General features: G+C 36.1%; 2 protein-coding genes across 2 annotated transcripts in view; both read left to right on the forward strand.

The window, feature by feature from the left end:
- Positions 1-12,946, forward strand: part of LOC123705451 (UPF0605 protein GA14893) — a 22,333-nt gene continuing 9,387 nt past the window's right edge. The window contains exons 1-6 of the mRNA XM_045654229.1: positions 1-129; positions 515-653; positions 1,783-1,879; positions 4,370-4,545; positions 4,716-4,878; positions 5,316-5,454. Coding sequence (XP_045510185.1) covers positions 83-129; positions 515-653; positions 1,783-1,879; positions 4,370-4,545; positions 4,716-4,878; positions 5,316-5,454 — 761 coding nt within the window. The 5' untranslated portion in view covers positions 1-82. The remainder of the gene's footprint in view (positions 130-514; positions 654-1,782; positions 1,880-4,369; positions 4,546-4,715; positions 4,879-5,315; positions 5,455-12,946) is intronic.
- On the forward strand, positions 5,753-11,531 carry LOC123705390 (elongator complex protein 3). The gene is made up of 7 exons (XM_045654139.1): positions 5,753-6,380; positions 7,100-7,264; positions 7,723-7,837; positions 8,253-8,503; positions 8,948-9,113; positions 10,337-10,549; positions 11,306-11,531. Exons 1-7 carry the CDS (start codon positions 5,818-5,820, stop codon positions 11,498-11,500), a joined length of 1,668 nt encoding a protein of 555 aa, XP_045510095.1. The 5' UTR covers positions 5,753-5,817; the 3' UTR covers positions 11,501-11,531.

The following is a 12,946-nucleotide window of genomic DNA, read 5'->3' on the forward strand; positions in this document are numbered from 1 at the left end:
ACAATAGAGGCAGATCAAAATTTAGTTGTGAAATTAAAAATTATGAGTTGATTATTATTTAGTTACGGAACTCATTGAAATCATGGCTTTAGACCTGGTTAGCATCGCGCAGCCACACTACATTCCTGGGTATGTTACTAGTGTCACAGAATAATAACTAGTACCTAGCTAGTGTCCCTTATTCGTAGGGAGTATAATTCTTTACAAACCACATACACATATAGAATTTTATTATAGATAAACACGAAAAGGAATTAAAGTTAAAGGTTTAAATAAATTTTTAGGGATATTTTAAATAAAATAAAATAAACTTTTGCATACCTATCTTTTTGAATATTATTTATTTAAGAGATGTAAAATTTTGCGTATGAGCAGGAGGCACGTACCATTTCGTTTCCTCATATCCCGTAATTAATCCTGACTATCCATTTCTTATTAAAGCTTATTTCAATCAATCCTTCTATACCTTAAGAAACATAAAAAGCAGCCTTGACAATCCTGTTCTTTCCTTCAGCTATACAGGCCACTGTCCAGAATACAAGTACCGTATCGGCGACACATATGGGTCAACCACGCACAAGATTCTCCTGGACCCTAGCGTGAATCATTCGGAGAGGCTAGTGCTCTCTGATCGAACGGCTGATGACTTTCAGGTGCGTTGAGATAGTTTAAAACTTTCTTATTAATAAATGTGATTGATTAAATGAAACAATAAGGAAGAGTGCACGTAGGATTTCCCAATTTACATCGTTTGTAAATTACCCTGTCGACCGTGTGTATTGGGTTTTCTTCAAAATAACAAGGGTAAAATTGGGTTCCCTTCAGGCCTCAGGGTGCTTTACTTAGCGTTCTAATACCTATATTATGTAGATACACAATAGCACCCGCAATTCAAATGTTACTTACGCAAGGTGCGTTTTGTATGTGCGCAAACATGCGTTTATTTACTGTCCGATTTCAGCCTGCAAGAGGACAAACATCATTTCATGCTATAAAAGTATACTGTGGTGTAGGGCTCCGTTACTAACATATTATATGTGTTAATTTATTTGTGAAACACAATGTACTATTCATTCGTTCGTAGTAGATACTTACTGTCATAATCGTATCTACTAATAAACTTTATTTACTTGGGAAATATTATTATTTCATGAGATTTATAGTTTAGTCACAGAAATATGCGTCTATTCGTTCCACCTTTTGGTATGTAGGTGTATTTTTTTATCGTAATCTACCTGGATAAGAAATATGGAAGAAATACGTGTGCTACTACTACTACAAGTACTCATTAAATCTAAAAGTAATATAAAATTAGATTGTAACAAATTCTAAATTCGACCGAAGCAACTGCGACTTCTACATAAAAACGTAACTTCTACGTCCTTGGTAGAAAAAATTCAATAAAACGAACCACATTGCGGTCTGTATATCCTTGTAATGAATATTCATGAAAATGGCACGCTTTCGATACGGATCTGTTGGGCAGCCCTCCACGCCACCTGGTGACTACAGCGTCACGCCAAAACCCCAGGTGGCATATCAGATTACGTCATTAAAACCCTTTTATGGGTATTAAAACAAAGGACATAAAACATGTATAAAAATAAATTACGTGTACCTACCTACGTACCATAACGTTTAGCTCTCGGAGCAACTAACAAAATATTATGAAAAAATAATACTTATTTTTTAATAATTTTAGATTTCGAAAAATAATAATGTAAGTATGTACTGATTTCAGTGTGGTTGACAGTTTATTTTATAAATTTTTTTTTTTTACAGATATTTCGGCCAGCACAAACAGACGTGGATATTGTCAACGCGCGGTTTCGAAATGGCGACCCTGTGTACAAGCATCCCATGATTCCAGGATATGAAGGTATGAACTATTAGTTAAATTTACACTGGCTTCGCTCACATTTACTGTCAGAGCGTCAGAGCTGATATATAAGTACCTATAATATGTGCAAAAGGAAGGGTAGTAAGCAGGAGAGGCCTTGGAGATAGGGTTGCCAGGCCATAAAATGCAAAGGCCGGACTGCGCACTATATAAGGCCGGACATTTTAGCCTAAAAGCCGGACATGTTTTTTTTATTGCCAAACATAATGTTTTTACAGCTGGGCTGTTGAAAAAAGTATTTATACGTGGTGAAAAGTGAGGATATTCGATATTTATTAAAAGATGGACATAATATTTATAATAAAAAAACTCGTTTACGAATTTGAAATGTTTATTAAGTTACACTATTACAGTTTTACTTACAAATGGATCATCAGTCTTTTGTAGATAATTAAATATTATTAAAACTAAAAAACAAATGAATATAGCTCTCTTTTGGCATTCTTAATACTATAAACTAAAAAATATAATAAAACAAATAAAAATAATCATTCTTCTGGAAAGTAACAAAAAGATAATATTAATTTTACGGCTAGGTAAGAATTTACTTTATAGTAGGTATTTATAGAACAATTTAAAATCTTTAAAAAATAACAAAATCTAGTTATATTTGCCGGCCGGAAGATAATTTGCTCTCCGCTCGCCCTTGTCCGTTCGGGTCGGGCGCTCGTCCGCCCATCGTCGTACGAATCGCCACTCTGACAAAAAGCCTGACAAAAGCCGGACAGGCCAAACACGTACATATTTGGCCGGACGCGACTGCAAAAAGCCTAACATGTCCGGCTAAAGCCGGACACCTGGCAAGCCTACTTGGAGAGGCAATTGTTTATAAGTTTTTCATCTCCTAAATACTAAGACATATAAAACCATGTACACAATGAAAACATATCATTCCGTAACTGCGTCCTTCAAAAGTCATGATATAAAGAAGAGCTGACACAAATTTACACTTATATAAGAGTAAATCCGCGCTTAATGTGATCATCATTACTATAAAAGGATTAAAACATATATAAAAGACGGCAAAAGGCATAAGTTACGAAACGTGACATAAACGTATCATGTTTTACACAACGTGTGCCAGAATCGTATCATCAATAAGTATTATCATTAATCTCAAATGTTACAACAGACAACATGATAATATTTTACGTTACCAAAACAACGTAAGATTCTCAATTTGGAGCGTAGGCTTTAGTTTTTTTGAAGTGTAACAATTTCTGTTTGTGACGACTTATGTTAGTCATAAGTTACGATTATTATCTAGCTAAGTACCAATTTTTATTTTAATCTCCTTTTTTTGATAATACCTTTCTACACCTACCTAACTACTTCTTTTGTTTTAACTTTGAAAGTTTGAAAAATAACGAACTTCGAGAGCCTCTCTAGAGCCTATCTTTCTTAATACATGAAATGTGTGCTGCATTTTATGCTATCTTTTGATCTTTGGCTAGTCTATAATGTCTTTGAATTTTTGTTACCTGCTTAACTTCATAGAAAACCCTAAATTACGGTATTATTAACGCAAACAACCTTGGAATAGCCTAAGTAGTTATTTAAGTTCTGGAACTTGTAAGCTATAGTGATTCAATAGACTTCGTTGAGTCACTGGGTCGTCTGAGGAATTTCTAGATTTCCTGACTGTTAGCCTTGTTTGATCATGCAGTCTGTTACATTTGTTCTAAATAAGTTTAAGTACATATTACCATCGCTTATTTCTAAATGCTCGTCAATCAATGAATATGAATAAGTAGGTAACTACTACCTTACAGTTTCTAAAAATGAGTAACTAAAAAAATGTTGATAATTTCTTGGCAATTTATTGATTGACAATTTTCGGGTTTCTTAGGATTGCCTTTAATTTCTAAATTTCTCTCTATATTTGCATATAAATTCTTCACTTATCTTTGCTTTTTACATGAAAGCGAGTGACTTACTAACCATCGTGTACGGTACCCACGAAACGGTAATTAGTAATTACCCAAAAACGAAACATGCAATTATCTATCATTCGCATAAAGTCAAATACACAGATAATAACAGCAGATCTGACAGTCTATAATTATCACAAGAATACGGTATCATACCGTCATCTGCGTCGTGGATATCAGACGGCGTCTCTAACGGGAGTCGCTTCATTAACAATTACCAAAGGAACTGGATTGAAATGGGAGTACATGCTTGAATAATGCCCTTTTAAATGTACGTGCTTTGAGATACAGTTTGACCTGATACGAGATAGGTTTCAAGATTCGTTTTATTCGCTGGGCAATCAGGTATAACGAGATAACGACCCATTTCCCTACGATATATTATATACCTAAATAATATAAAATTGGTAATGTTTACATTTTTTAGTTTTAATGTTGTAAGTATGCAATATTAATCTAGGAAAATCTTGCGGAGATAAAAGCGAAGACATTCGTTTTCTTCTCTGCTTGTGTTTGAAAGATCCTTTTTAATCGGTAGGTTTCCTACCACGTCTGAATGCGCATTTTGGACAAAGATACACCGTGTCAGCGACTGAAGCTTTGTCAGAATTTCAAAAGTCGCAACTGAACCAGAGATCTGCTAGAAATCAGCTAGAGAGGGTCGTAGACTTGCAAGCGGGCAAAGGAAAACCCTGGGATTTGGTTGACAGATTCGTGAGTGAGACCACACCTTAATAAGAACGGAAGAGAAGGATGGAAGATATGAATGTTGAAGAATGTTCGAGATAATTTTTGAATAGCTGCGCGAAAGAATAATGGCTAATAATGAATAGAGAAAAATGTTGCCAAGTTGTTCTTAAAAGTAATTAAAAATTTCTGTTTAGTCCGCAACTGCTGAATTCAAGTTACCCCTAGTGGTGGTAAGACCCGAATGTGCGGGAATACTCAGAGATCTGCCGATGGATGAACCGAAACTGTCGCCAGCTTCTCATTCTATCAGTCCGTACTTCATGGAAAATTCAGATCCACAGAAATATATCAAGAAAGGTGAGAACAAGGAAAGGACGTGCAAACAATAATCTATAGCACGTGACAATAAAAAACTTTGTGTCGTGTTTATAACTATATATGTATTTATATAAAAAATATAAAAACTTTTTGGTGAAGTAGCGATGAAAGGCCGGCTAAAATGTCACTTGTCAGTCAGAAATAAATAGTAACCATGGAAACGTTATGACTTTAGCTTATGACAGTTACTCAAAATTCATAACAAGCAATTTTAATACATTTTTATAAGGCGCTATTTTTTCATTCATGTCGTACGGAAAAATTCATCAGTCTTTTGTCCGAAATCAAATTTGGGGTTATAATCCAGCAGAGTCAATTCGTAAGGAAAAATTAATAAGAACATTAATAATAATTGTACCTAACTACAAATTTTGAATTAAAAGTGACGGTAATGTTGATATTTTTTTAATTAACAGGCTTTGCTGGACATGTGCCATACGGCTTCCAACGATTCGGAGATTCATCCAAGAAATTGACAAATTCTGCTCTATGTGATTTCTCATCGAATTACAGGCGTCGGCAAAGTACAGAATGGGCACCTGTGAATGTAGTCAAGTAAGTGAACAGATGTAGACACAGATCTAGTATCTGTGGATGTAGACAATTATTATAGACAATTATGTAGATATGTAATTATTTTCGAAAGAAAAAAATTTTTGCTGGGAACTAAATAATTTTTATTCGCATAGTTTTGTGATAACATTAGTTCTTTTTATACTTTTTATTGATCTATAAATAAATTAATCATATTCCACAGTTTCGCGATCGGGAGTGTTTTAATTTTATTACGTAGTAACACTAAAATGATTTATTGATCGTGTGGTCGGCAGTCGGCTATCTGTCAGTTGTCAACTGTCATTGTTTTGTTGCGGCTGGTTTTTGTAAAAACACGCGAAATTTGTGCAATAAAATATCAAAATGCCGAAGAAGAAGCCCTTGCCCGACCTCTCGAAAGAGGAGAAAATGGTGATCGTGATATCGGAGATAATACAAGAGCTGCAGGCGGCTCATCGACAGGGGAAAGATGTTAACCTTAACAAAATGAAGACCAGGATCTCGTCGAAGTATGGTCTGGATACGTCGCCAAGATTGGTGGATATCATAGCAGCTGTGCCGTCGGATGCGAAGAGTTACTTGTTGCCTAAGCTGAAAGCGAAGCCAATACGTACGGCATCAGGGATTGCGGTAGTGGCTGTTATGTGTAAGCCGCATCGCTGCCCACACATTAATTTTACGGGCAATATCTGCGTATACTGCCCTGGTGGGCCAGATTCGGATTTCGAATACTCTACGCAGAGTTATACCGGCTATGAGCCGACGTCCATGCGAGCTATAAGGGCTCGTTATAATCCATATCTGCAGACGCGTCACAGGGTGGAACAACTGAAGCAGTTGGGTCACAGTGTTGATAAAGTGGAGTTTATTGTTATGGGTGGCACCTTTATGAGCTTGCCGGAGGACTATAGGGACTATTTTATCAGGTAAGAATATCATAGATAACATACTATGGTTGTTTGTAACTGAAACCTTGCATTTTATAACTGAGTTATGTTTCTAATTTTTATATTTATTTTGCTCATTGCTGGCTACCAAGTCATTAATTTTGTGACTTATTCGCTAACAATAGTAAAATAAAGATTTACTGTTGTTAGCATTGTATATGTAACTAGCTTTCCGCCTGCGGCTTCCCCCGCGTTTTCAAAGAAAAACCCGCATAGTTCCCGTTCCCCTGGGATTTCCGGGATAAAACCTAGCCTATGTTACTCATGGATAATGTAGCTTTCGAACGGTGAAAGAATTTTTAAAATCGGTCCAGTAGTTTATGAGCCTATTCATTACAATCAAACAAACAAAATTTTCCTCTTTATAATATTAGTGTAGATAAAGCAACTATTTTATATTTTGTGTGAGACAACATGAAAATATTAGATAATAAATAATAGATAAGTAATGTTAATTCCTGTTCTTCTTCTGATTAAAATCTTCCAAATAATTGCAGAACTCTATTAAAATTAAATAAAAAATCCTATTCTCTAAATTTGATTTCAACATTAACATTCTAATTGGTCAGTCTAAATGAGGAACAATTGACAAAAAACAAATAAAAGCAATAGAATTTTGTTAAAAAAATGTTGTGCAGTATTTCAGTATTGTTCTGCTGTACTAAGGTAAAAGCATAAATATTTATTTCGCTTTGTAGGAATCTCCATGATGCACTATCTGGCCACACTTCAGGTAGTGTTGCCGAGGCTGTCAAATACTCGGAGAAGGCCAAAACCAAGTGCATTGGTATCACTATTGAGACCAGGCCAGATTACTGTCTGCAACGCCACATGACTGACATGCTTAACTATGGTTGCACTAGGCAAGTATTATTTGATAATAATATTTAGATATTTACAAATAAATTATTTGATTTGATTTGATTTGCAAATAAAGTTGATTTGTTATATCACAAATTCAAATTAACATTTGCTGTAATGTAGTTGTTTGTGGCTATTGCTATTGTCACTCAAATGTTGAAAAAAAAAAAAAATGTACATTAGAAATAACATACGACAAGCTGTATTCAATTCTTATTGTATTGAATGTAAGCTGTTTGCTGTATTCGAAAAAAAAATATGACCTGTATAATAGGTATCTTGCTAAAAGTGTAACTTTCTTCAAGTACAAGAATTTATTTAATCAATTAAGTAGTTTTTGACTTTATGACTTTATACGTGACAAACCAACACAAATCAAAATAATATTCTCTCTAATACTAGTTTACACTATTAAATATATCAAAGACAGTAACTTATTTTATATTATCTGTACTTTTAGATTGGAAATAGGCGTGCAGTCTGTATATGAAGACATTGCCAGGGACACCAACAGGGGTCACACAGTCAAAGCTGTGTGTGAGAACTTCAACTTGGCCAAAGACGCTGGTTTTAAGGTTAGTAAATAAGTATTTACGTTTACTTAAAAGATGCTGGTTTTAAGGTTAGTAAATTAGTAATTTTTACTTTAGTAATTAATAGGATCTGTCTGTAGTTAAAGTTCTTTTTAATTAGAAACTGACTATAAGAGACTGGTGAATTTTGGAAATAGTAGAAATGTAGTTGCGGCATTTTTATTATTATTTGTTACTGGGTAAAAAGCGGAGGATCTATGTAGATACTACCCATGAAAAAAATGATAAAATTTCAGGTTATTTTACTTTATAACATTATTTCAGAATAATTTACCTCAATGGCCAAGCGCTCTTACAAACGGCACGATCTACCTTTGTTCGAAAATAACTTATTTTCTCATACTAACTATGCCTTCAGCATATTATGATGATTTAATCAAATCAAAACCAATTTCAGATCGTCGCACACATGATGCCCGACCTGCCAAACGTCGATCTCGATCGCGACGTGGAACAATTCAAGGAATTTTTCGAGAACCCAGCGTTCAGAGCCGATGGTCTCAAGATATACCCCACTCTAGTGATTAGGGGAACTGGTCTATATGAACTGTGGAAGACGAAGCGCTACAAGAGCTACCCGCCATCCACGTTGGTGGATCTCATTGCTAAAATACTCGCTTTGGTGCCGCCGTGGACTAGGGTTTATAGGTATGTTAATAATAGTAGGCAGAGTTTGTAGTATATTTTAGGCAGAGTTTTAATAATAGAGGGGACAATTGACTTTGAACATTACAGCTATGAAACAAGGTGTTCAATTGGATGAATGTTTTATTCAACAATGCTTGGATATTGTTTTTACCACACTTATTGATGAGTTTATGATTCTAGTAGCTAGATTCTGGTAGGTGGATGGTTGGTTTTATTGTTGAAAGGTAATGATAGTATATTTGCTCATATAATACATGAAAAACAATTATTTTTTGTTTAACGCTAGAATGTGTATTTAATTTATGATCTCATACGATAACATAAATGAAACTGTTATTAATAAAAGCATTGCACAAGTTTGTAGTCTTGAATTATTTATCTCAATTTTATCATAATTTCTAAATATTCATATTTCATTTTATTAACCACAATTATTGTTTTCAGAGTACAACGCGACATTCCGATGCCGCTAGTATCCTCTGGGGTGGAACATGGCAATCTCCGTGAGCTAGCTTTACAGCGCATGGCTGATATGGGCACAGACTGTAGAGACGTTAGGACCAGGGAAGTGGGCATACAGGAGATACACAACAAAGTACGACCGTATGAGGTGGGTCAAGTGTTTGTTTGAATGCGCTAATCTCAGGAACCAGCACCGATTTGAAAAGGATTTCACTGTAAGATAGTCCAATTATCGAGGAACGCTATAGGCTATATAGCATCTCATTAACATTAATAGTAATGGAACAGTGAGGGTAAAACCGTGGGTCGAAGCTAGTAAATAAATAAATAAACTAGGCAATCTCCGGGAGCTAGCATTACAGAGTATGGCCGATATGGGCACAGACTGTAGAGACGTTAGGACCAGGGAGGTGGGCATACAGGAGATACACAACAAAGTGCGACCGTATGAGGTGGGTCAAGTGTTTGTTTGTACTCGCTAATCTCCATGGGTCAGATTTGGAAAGGATTTCATTGCTAGATAGTCCTTTTATCGAGGAACGCTATAGGCTATTTATAGTCACGCTTAAACCAATAGGAATGGAACAATGAGGGTAAAACCGCGGGTCACAGCTAGTAAATAAATAAATAAACTAGGCAATCTCCGGGAGCTAGCGTTACACTGTATGGCAGATCTGGGCACAGATTGTATAGACGTTAGGACTAGGAGGTGGGCATATAGGAGATACACAACAAAGTGCGACCGTATGAGGTGGGTTTAGATTATTTTTTTGCAAATATTTTGAGTTAGCCTATTTCTGAACGATTTTTTTTTGTAAATGTCACAGGGAGGGCGAGCAACTCAAGGTTTCTTTTGGATTTATTTCTATTTATTGTTATTGTTTTAGAGAGTTCGGAAATTATAATATTTTTTTTATAAATGACTAGCGGTCCGCCCCGGCTTCGCCAGTGGTACATATTTCGCAATAAAAAGTAGCCTATGTCCTTTCTCGGGTATCAAAATATCTCCATACCAAATTTCATGCAAATTGGTTCAGTAGATTAGGTGTGATTGAGTAACAGACAGACAGACAGAGTTACTTTCGCATTTATAATATTAGTATGGATTATTTCAGACGTCACAAGTTTGTATAATGAGAAGAGAACATGTATGACACTCGATGTGTTTTTTTCAATATTTTTGTTTTAAAGAATTTAATTTGAGTGTTTTTATAAATGTCACATCTATTTCATACATCCGTTTTATTTGTTTTTACGCTAGTTTGTCTCAAATATCTAGAAAGTCAGATAATTCTACCATGAAGTTGTAAGAATAAAATATTATGTACTTTTAAAAATGTATTGTTTTAATTTTTTATATTTAATTCGCAGGTGGAACTGGTCCGCCGTGACTACGTAGCGAACGGTGGCTGGGAGACGTTCCTCTCTTACGAGGATCCCGATCAGGACATTTTGGTTGGTCTCTTGCGTCTGCGCAAGTGTGCCAAAGACACGTATAGACCTGAACTGAAGCCCGGCAAGGATGCCAACTTCAAGCAGTGTAGTATTGTGCGCGAGCTGCATGTTTACGGGTCTGTTGTGCCGGTAAGTGGGGGGTAAAAGGGGAGGATGGGTAAATAGGGAGGGGGGGGGGGGGAGTTTGCTACAGGCACTTATAGATGGCGGAATTGTGTTGGAGCTGACTGACTATACGGCTCTTATATCTAGAAAAGGGAGGGGAGAGGTGTGTTATAGACACTTGTAAACAGGAAATTTGTAAAAGAGGAAATATGATCTAGGTAATCACGTGAAAGACACATATAGGCCTGAGCTGAAGCCGGGAAATAATGCCGATTTCAAGCAGTGCAGTATTGTTCGGGAGCTTAAAATAAATCTTAATATAGTAAAATAAATCTTAATCTAATATATATAAATCTCGTGTCACAATGTTTGTCCTCAATGGATTCCTAAACCACTTAACCGATTATAATAAAATTCACACACCATGTGCAGTTTGATCCAACTTGAGAGATAGGATAGGTTTTATCCCGGAAATCCCACGGGAAAGGGAACTATGTGGGGTTTTCTATGAAAACGCGGGCGAAGCCGCGGGCGGAAAGCTAGTATAGTTATATAAATCTCGTGTCACAATGCTTGTTCTCAATGGACTCCTAAACCACTTAACCGATTATAATAAAATTCGCACACCATGTGCAGTTCGATCCAACTTGAGAGATAGGATAGGTTTTATCCCGGAAATCACTCGGGAACGGGAACTATGCGGGTTTTTCTTTGGAAACGCGGGCGAAGCCGCGGGCGGAAAGCTAGTATTTATAATAATAAAACACACGTTTCTTGCAGGTGAACGCTCGCGATCCAACTAAGTTCCAGCACCAGGGTTTCGGTATGCTGTTGATGGAGGAAGCTGAACGTATAGCGGTCGAGGAACACGGCTCTGACAAGATGGCTGTCATTTCCGGAGTTGGAACTAGGAATTATTACGCGAAGATTGGATACCACCTCGAAGGACCATATATGGTCAAATCATTGGCCTAAACGTTTTAAAAATAAATGTTGTGAATTTGAACGTCTTATTATTTGGACTAAATGAGCTATTGGTGTTTATTAATGTTCCTTTTTTCTCCAATGTAAGTTATTTTTGCTTAGAATACATTTATGAACTGAGGTAGAAGCGGCATACCTACGTGTAAAAACACGCTTCGTTTGAAGTTAGCTAATTTAGCCGGGTTGCGTATAGTCGGTTAGGTTGCTGACTCTTTTCGGCTAATGGTTTAAATGTATATTCTATCTTTGTCTAACGAGGAACGGCTTTAACAAGTATATTCGCATGTACCGCCTCTACGTCAGTTTATATTTATGTTCTAAGGTTATTTGTAGTTCGCGTAAGCACAAATTTGTTTTTGTCAATGTGTATTGCTCTAATTGTCTATAGACGTGGAAAATGTACTGTTCCAACTAAATAGAATTTATGTAATTAGTTTTCAAATGTTTAAATGGATGAGAATTAGTTATTTTGATCCTTACAATAGTTTTAGATTATACCTACTAGATTTGTTTTTATTTTTTTTTAATATATTGTATATATGTTCAGGTTATTGAATATAAAATATTTGAGTCCCAGTTTCTTCTATATTATTATTTGTATAGGTCTTTGAGACGTCTTTGTTATGTAAATTAATTTTGTTCTTTAGCGAATAAGAAAAAATAATTGTCTATTTTATCGCTAAAAATATAGCGAATGTATGTTCTACTAAGGGCTTGATAGACCTACCATTATAATATGCATATTCGTTGTTAGGTTAATAAGAAAATCGGAATATTTCTATGTATTTTTCCTATTCTCATATCGACCTTCTTACAACTATACATATACCTACCTATTATGTATTTGATATTTTTAAATATACATGAGTAGATAAACATTTCCCTGAATTATCATTATAATATGTACTCGAAACTGTATTGAAATACATACAATATTCCGCAGATGTCGATGGCTCCTCCCTCGGTGTTTCGTTATGCAAGGACGAATGGTGTGAGCGCTGGCATTCGTTTACGCCGCACAACTTCGCCTTACAGAAATTGCGTCTGTGTTTTCTCGTGGCGCATTTAAAACAAATTCCCTTTTGTTTTACTAGCGCCCATCGCTCGTTTACGCTGAGTTTTGTGTATTGCGGGCACGCAGTGAGTTCGTGGTCACGCCCACAACACGGACATGTTTTTTCTTTCTTTTCTTCATTCGTTGATACAATATTGAAGACTGCAGTTTTCCTTCGTGACGCTGGCTTCGATGTTGTTGTCGTAGCGTTGCTCACAGGCGCGTACGTGTATCGCAGCGCCTGATCGGCCTCTCGCATAAGGAAGCGAGATAGCACGACGATTTCCGGGTCTATCGTTCCCACTTGTGTGAGCGCGTAGTCGCACCAACGCGATCGAATGTGTGGACTTAGCTTGTCCAAAACCTCTCTCGCCAGCATCGGA

Source organism: Colias croceus, chromosome 2, assembly GCF_905220415.1.
Source record: "Colias croceus chromosome 2, ilColCroc2.1".
Taxonomy (NCBI): domain Eukaryota; kingdom Metazoa; phylum Arthropoda; class Insecta; order Lepidoptera; family Pieridae; genus Colias; species Colias croceus.

Excerpts from the sequence above, each read along its gene's own strand:
- LOC123705390 (XM_045654139.1), top strand. The coding sequence starts at position 5,818 with ATGCCGAAGAAGAAGCCCTTGCCCGACCTCTCGAAAGAGGAGAAAATG. Across the intron at positions 7,265-7,722 it reads CTTAACTATGGTTGCACTAG|ATTGGAAATAGGCGTGCAGT; the intron begins GCAAGTATTATT and ends CTGTACTTTTAG. Across the intron at positions 8,504-8,947 it reads CCGTGGACTAGGGTTTATAG|AGTACAACGCGACATTCCGA; the intron begins GTATGTTAATAA and ends TATTGTTTTCAG.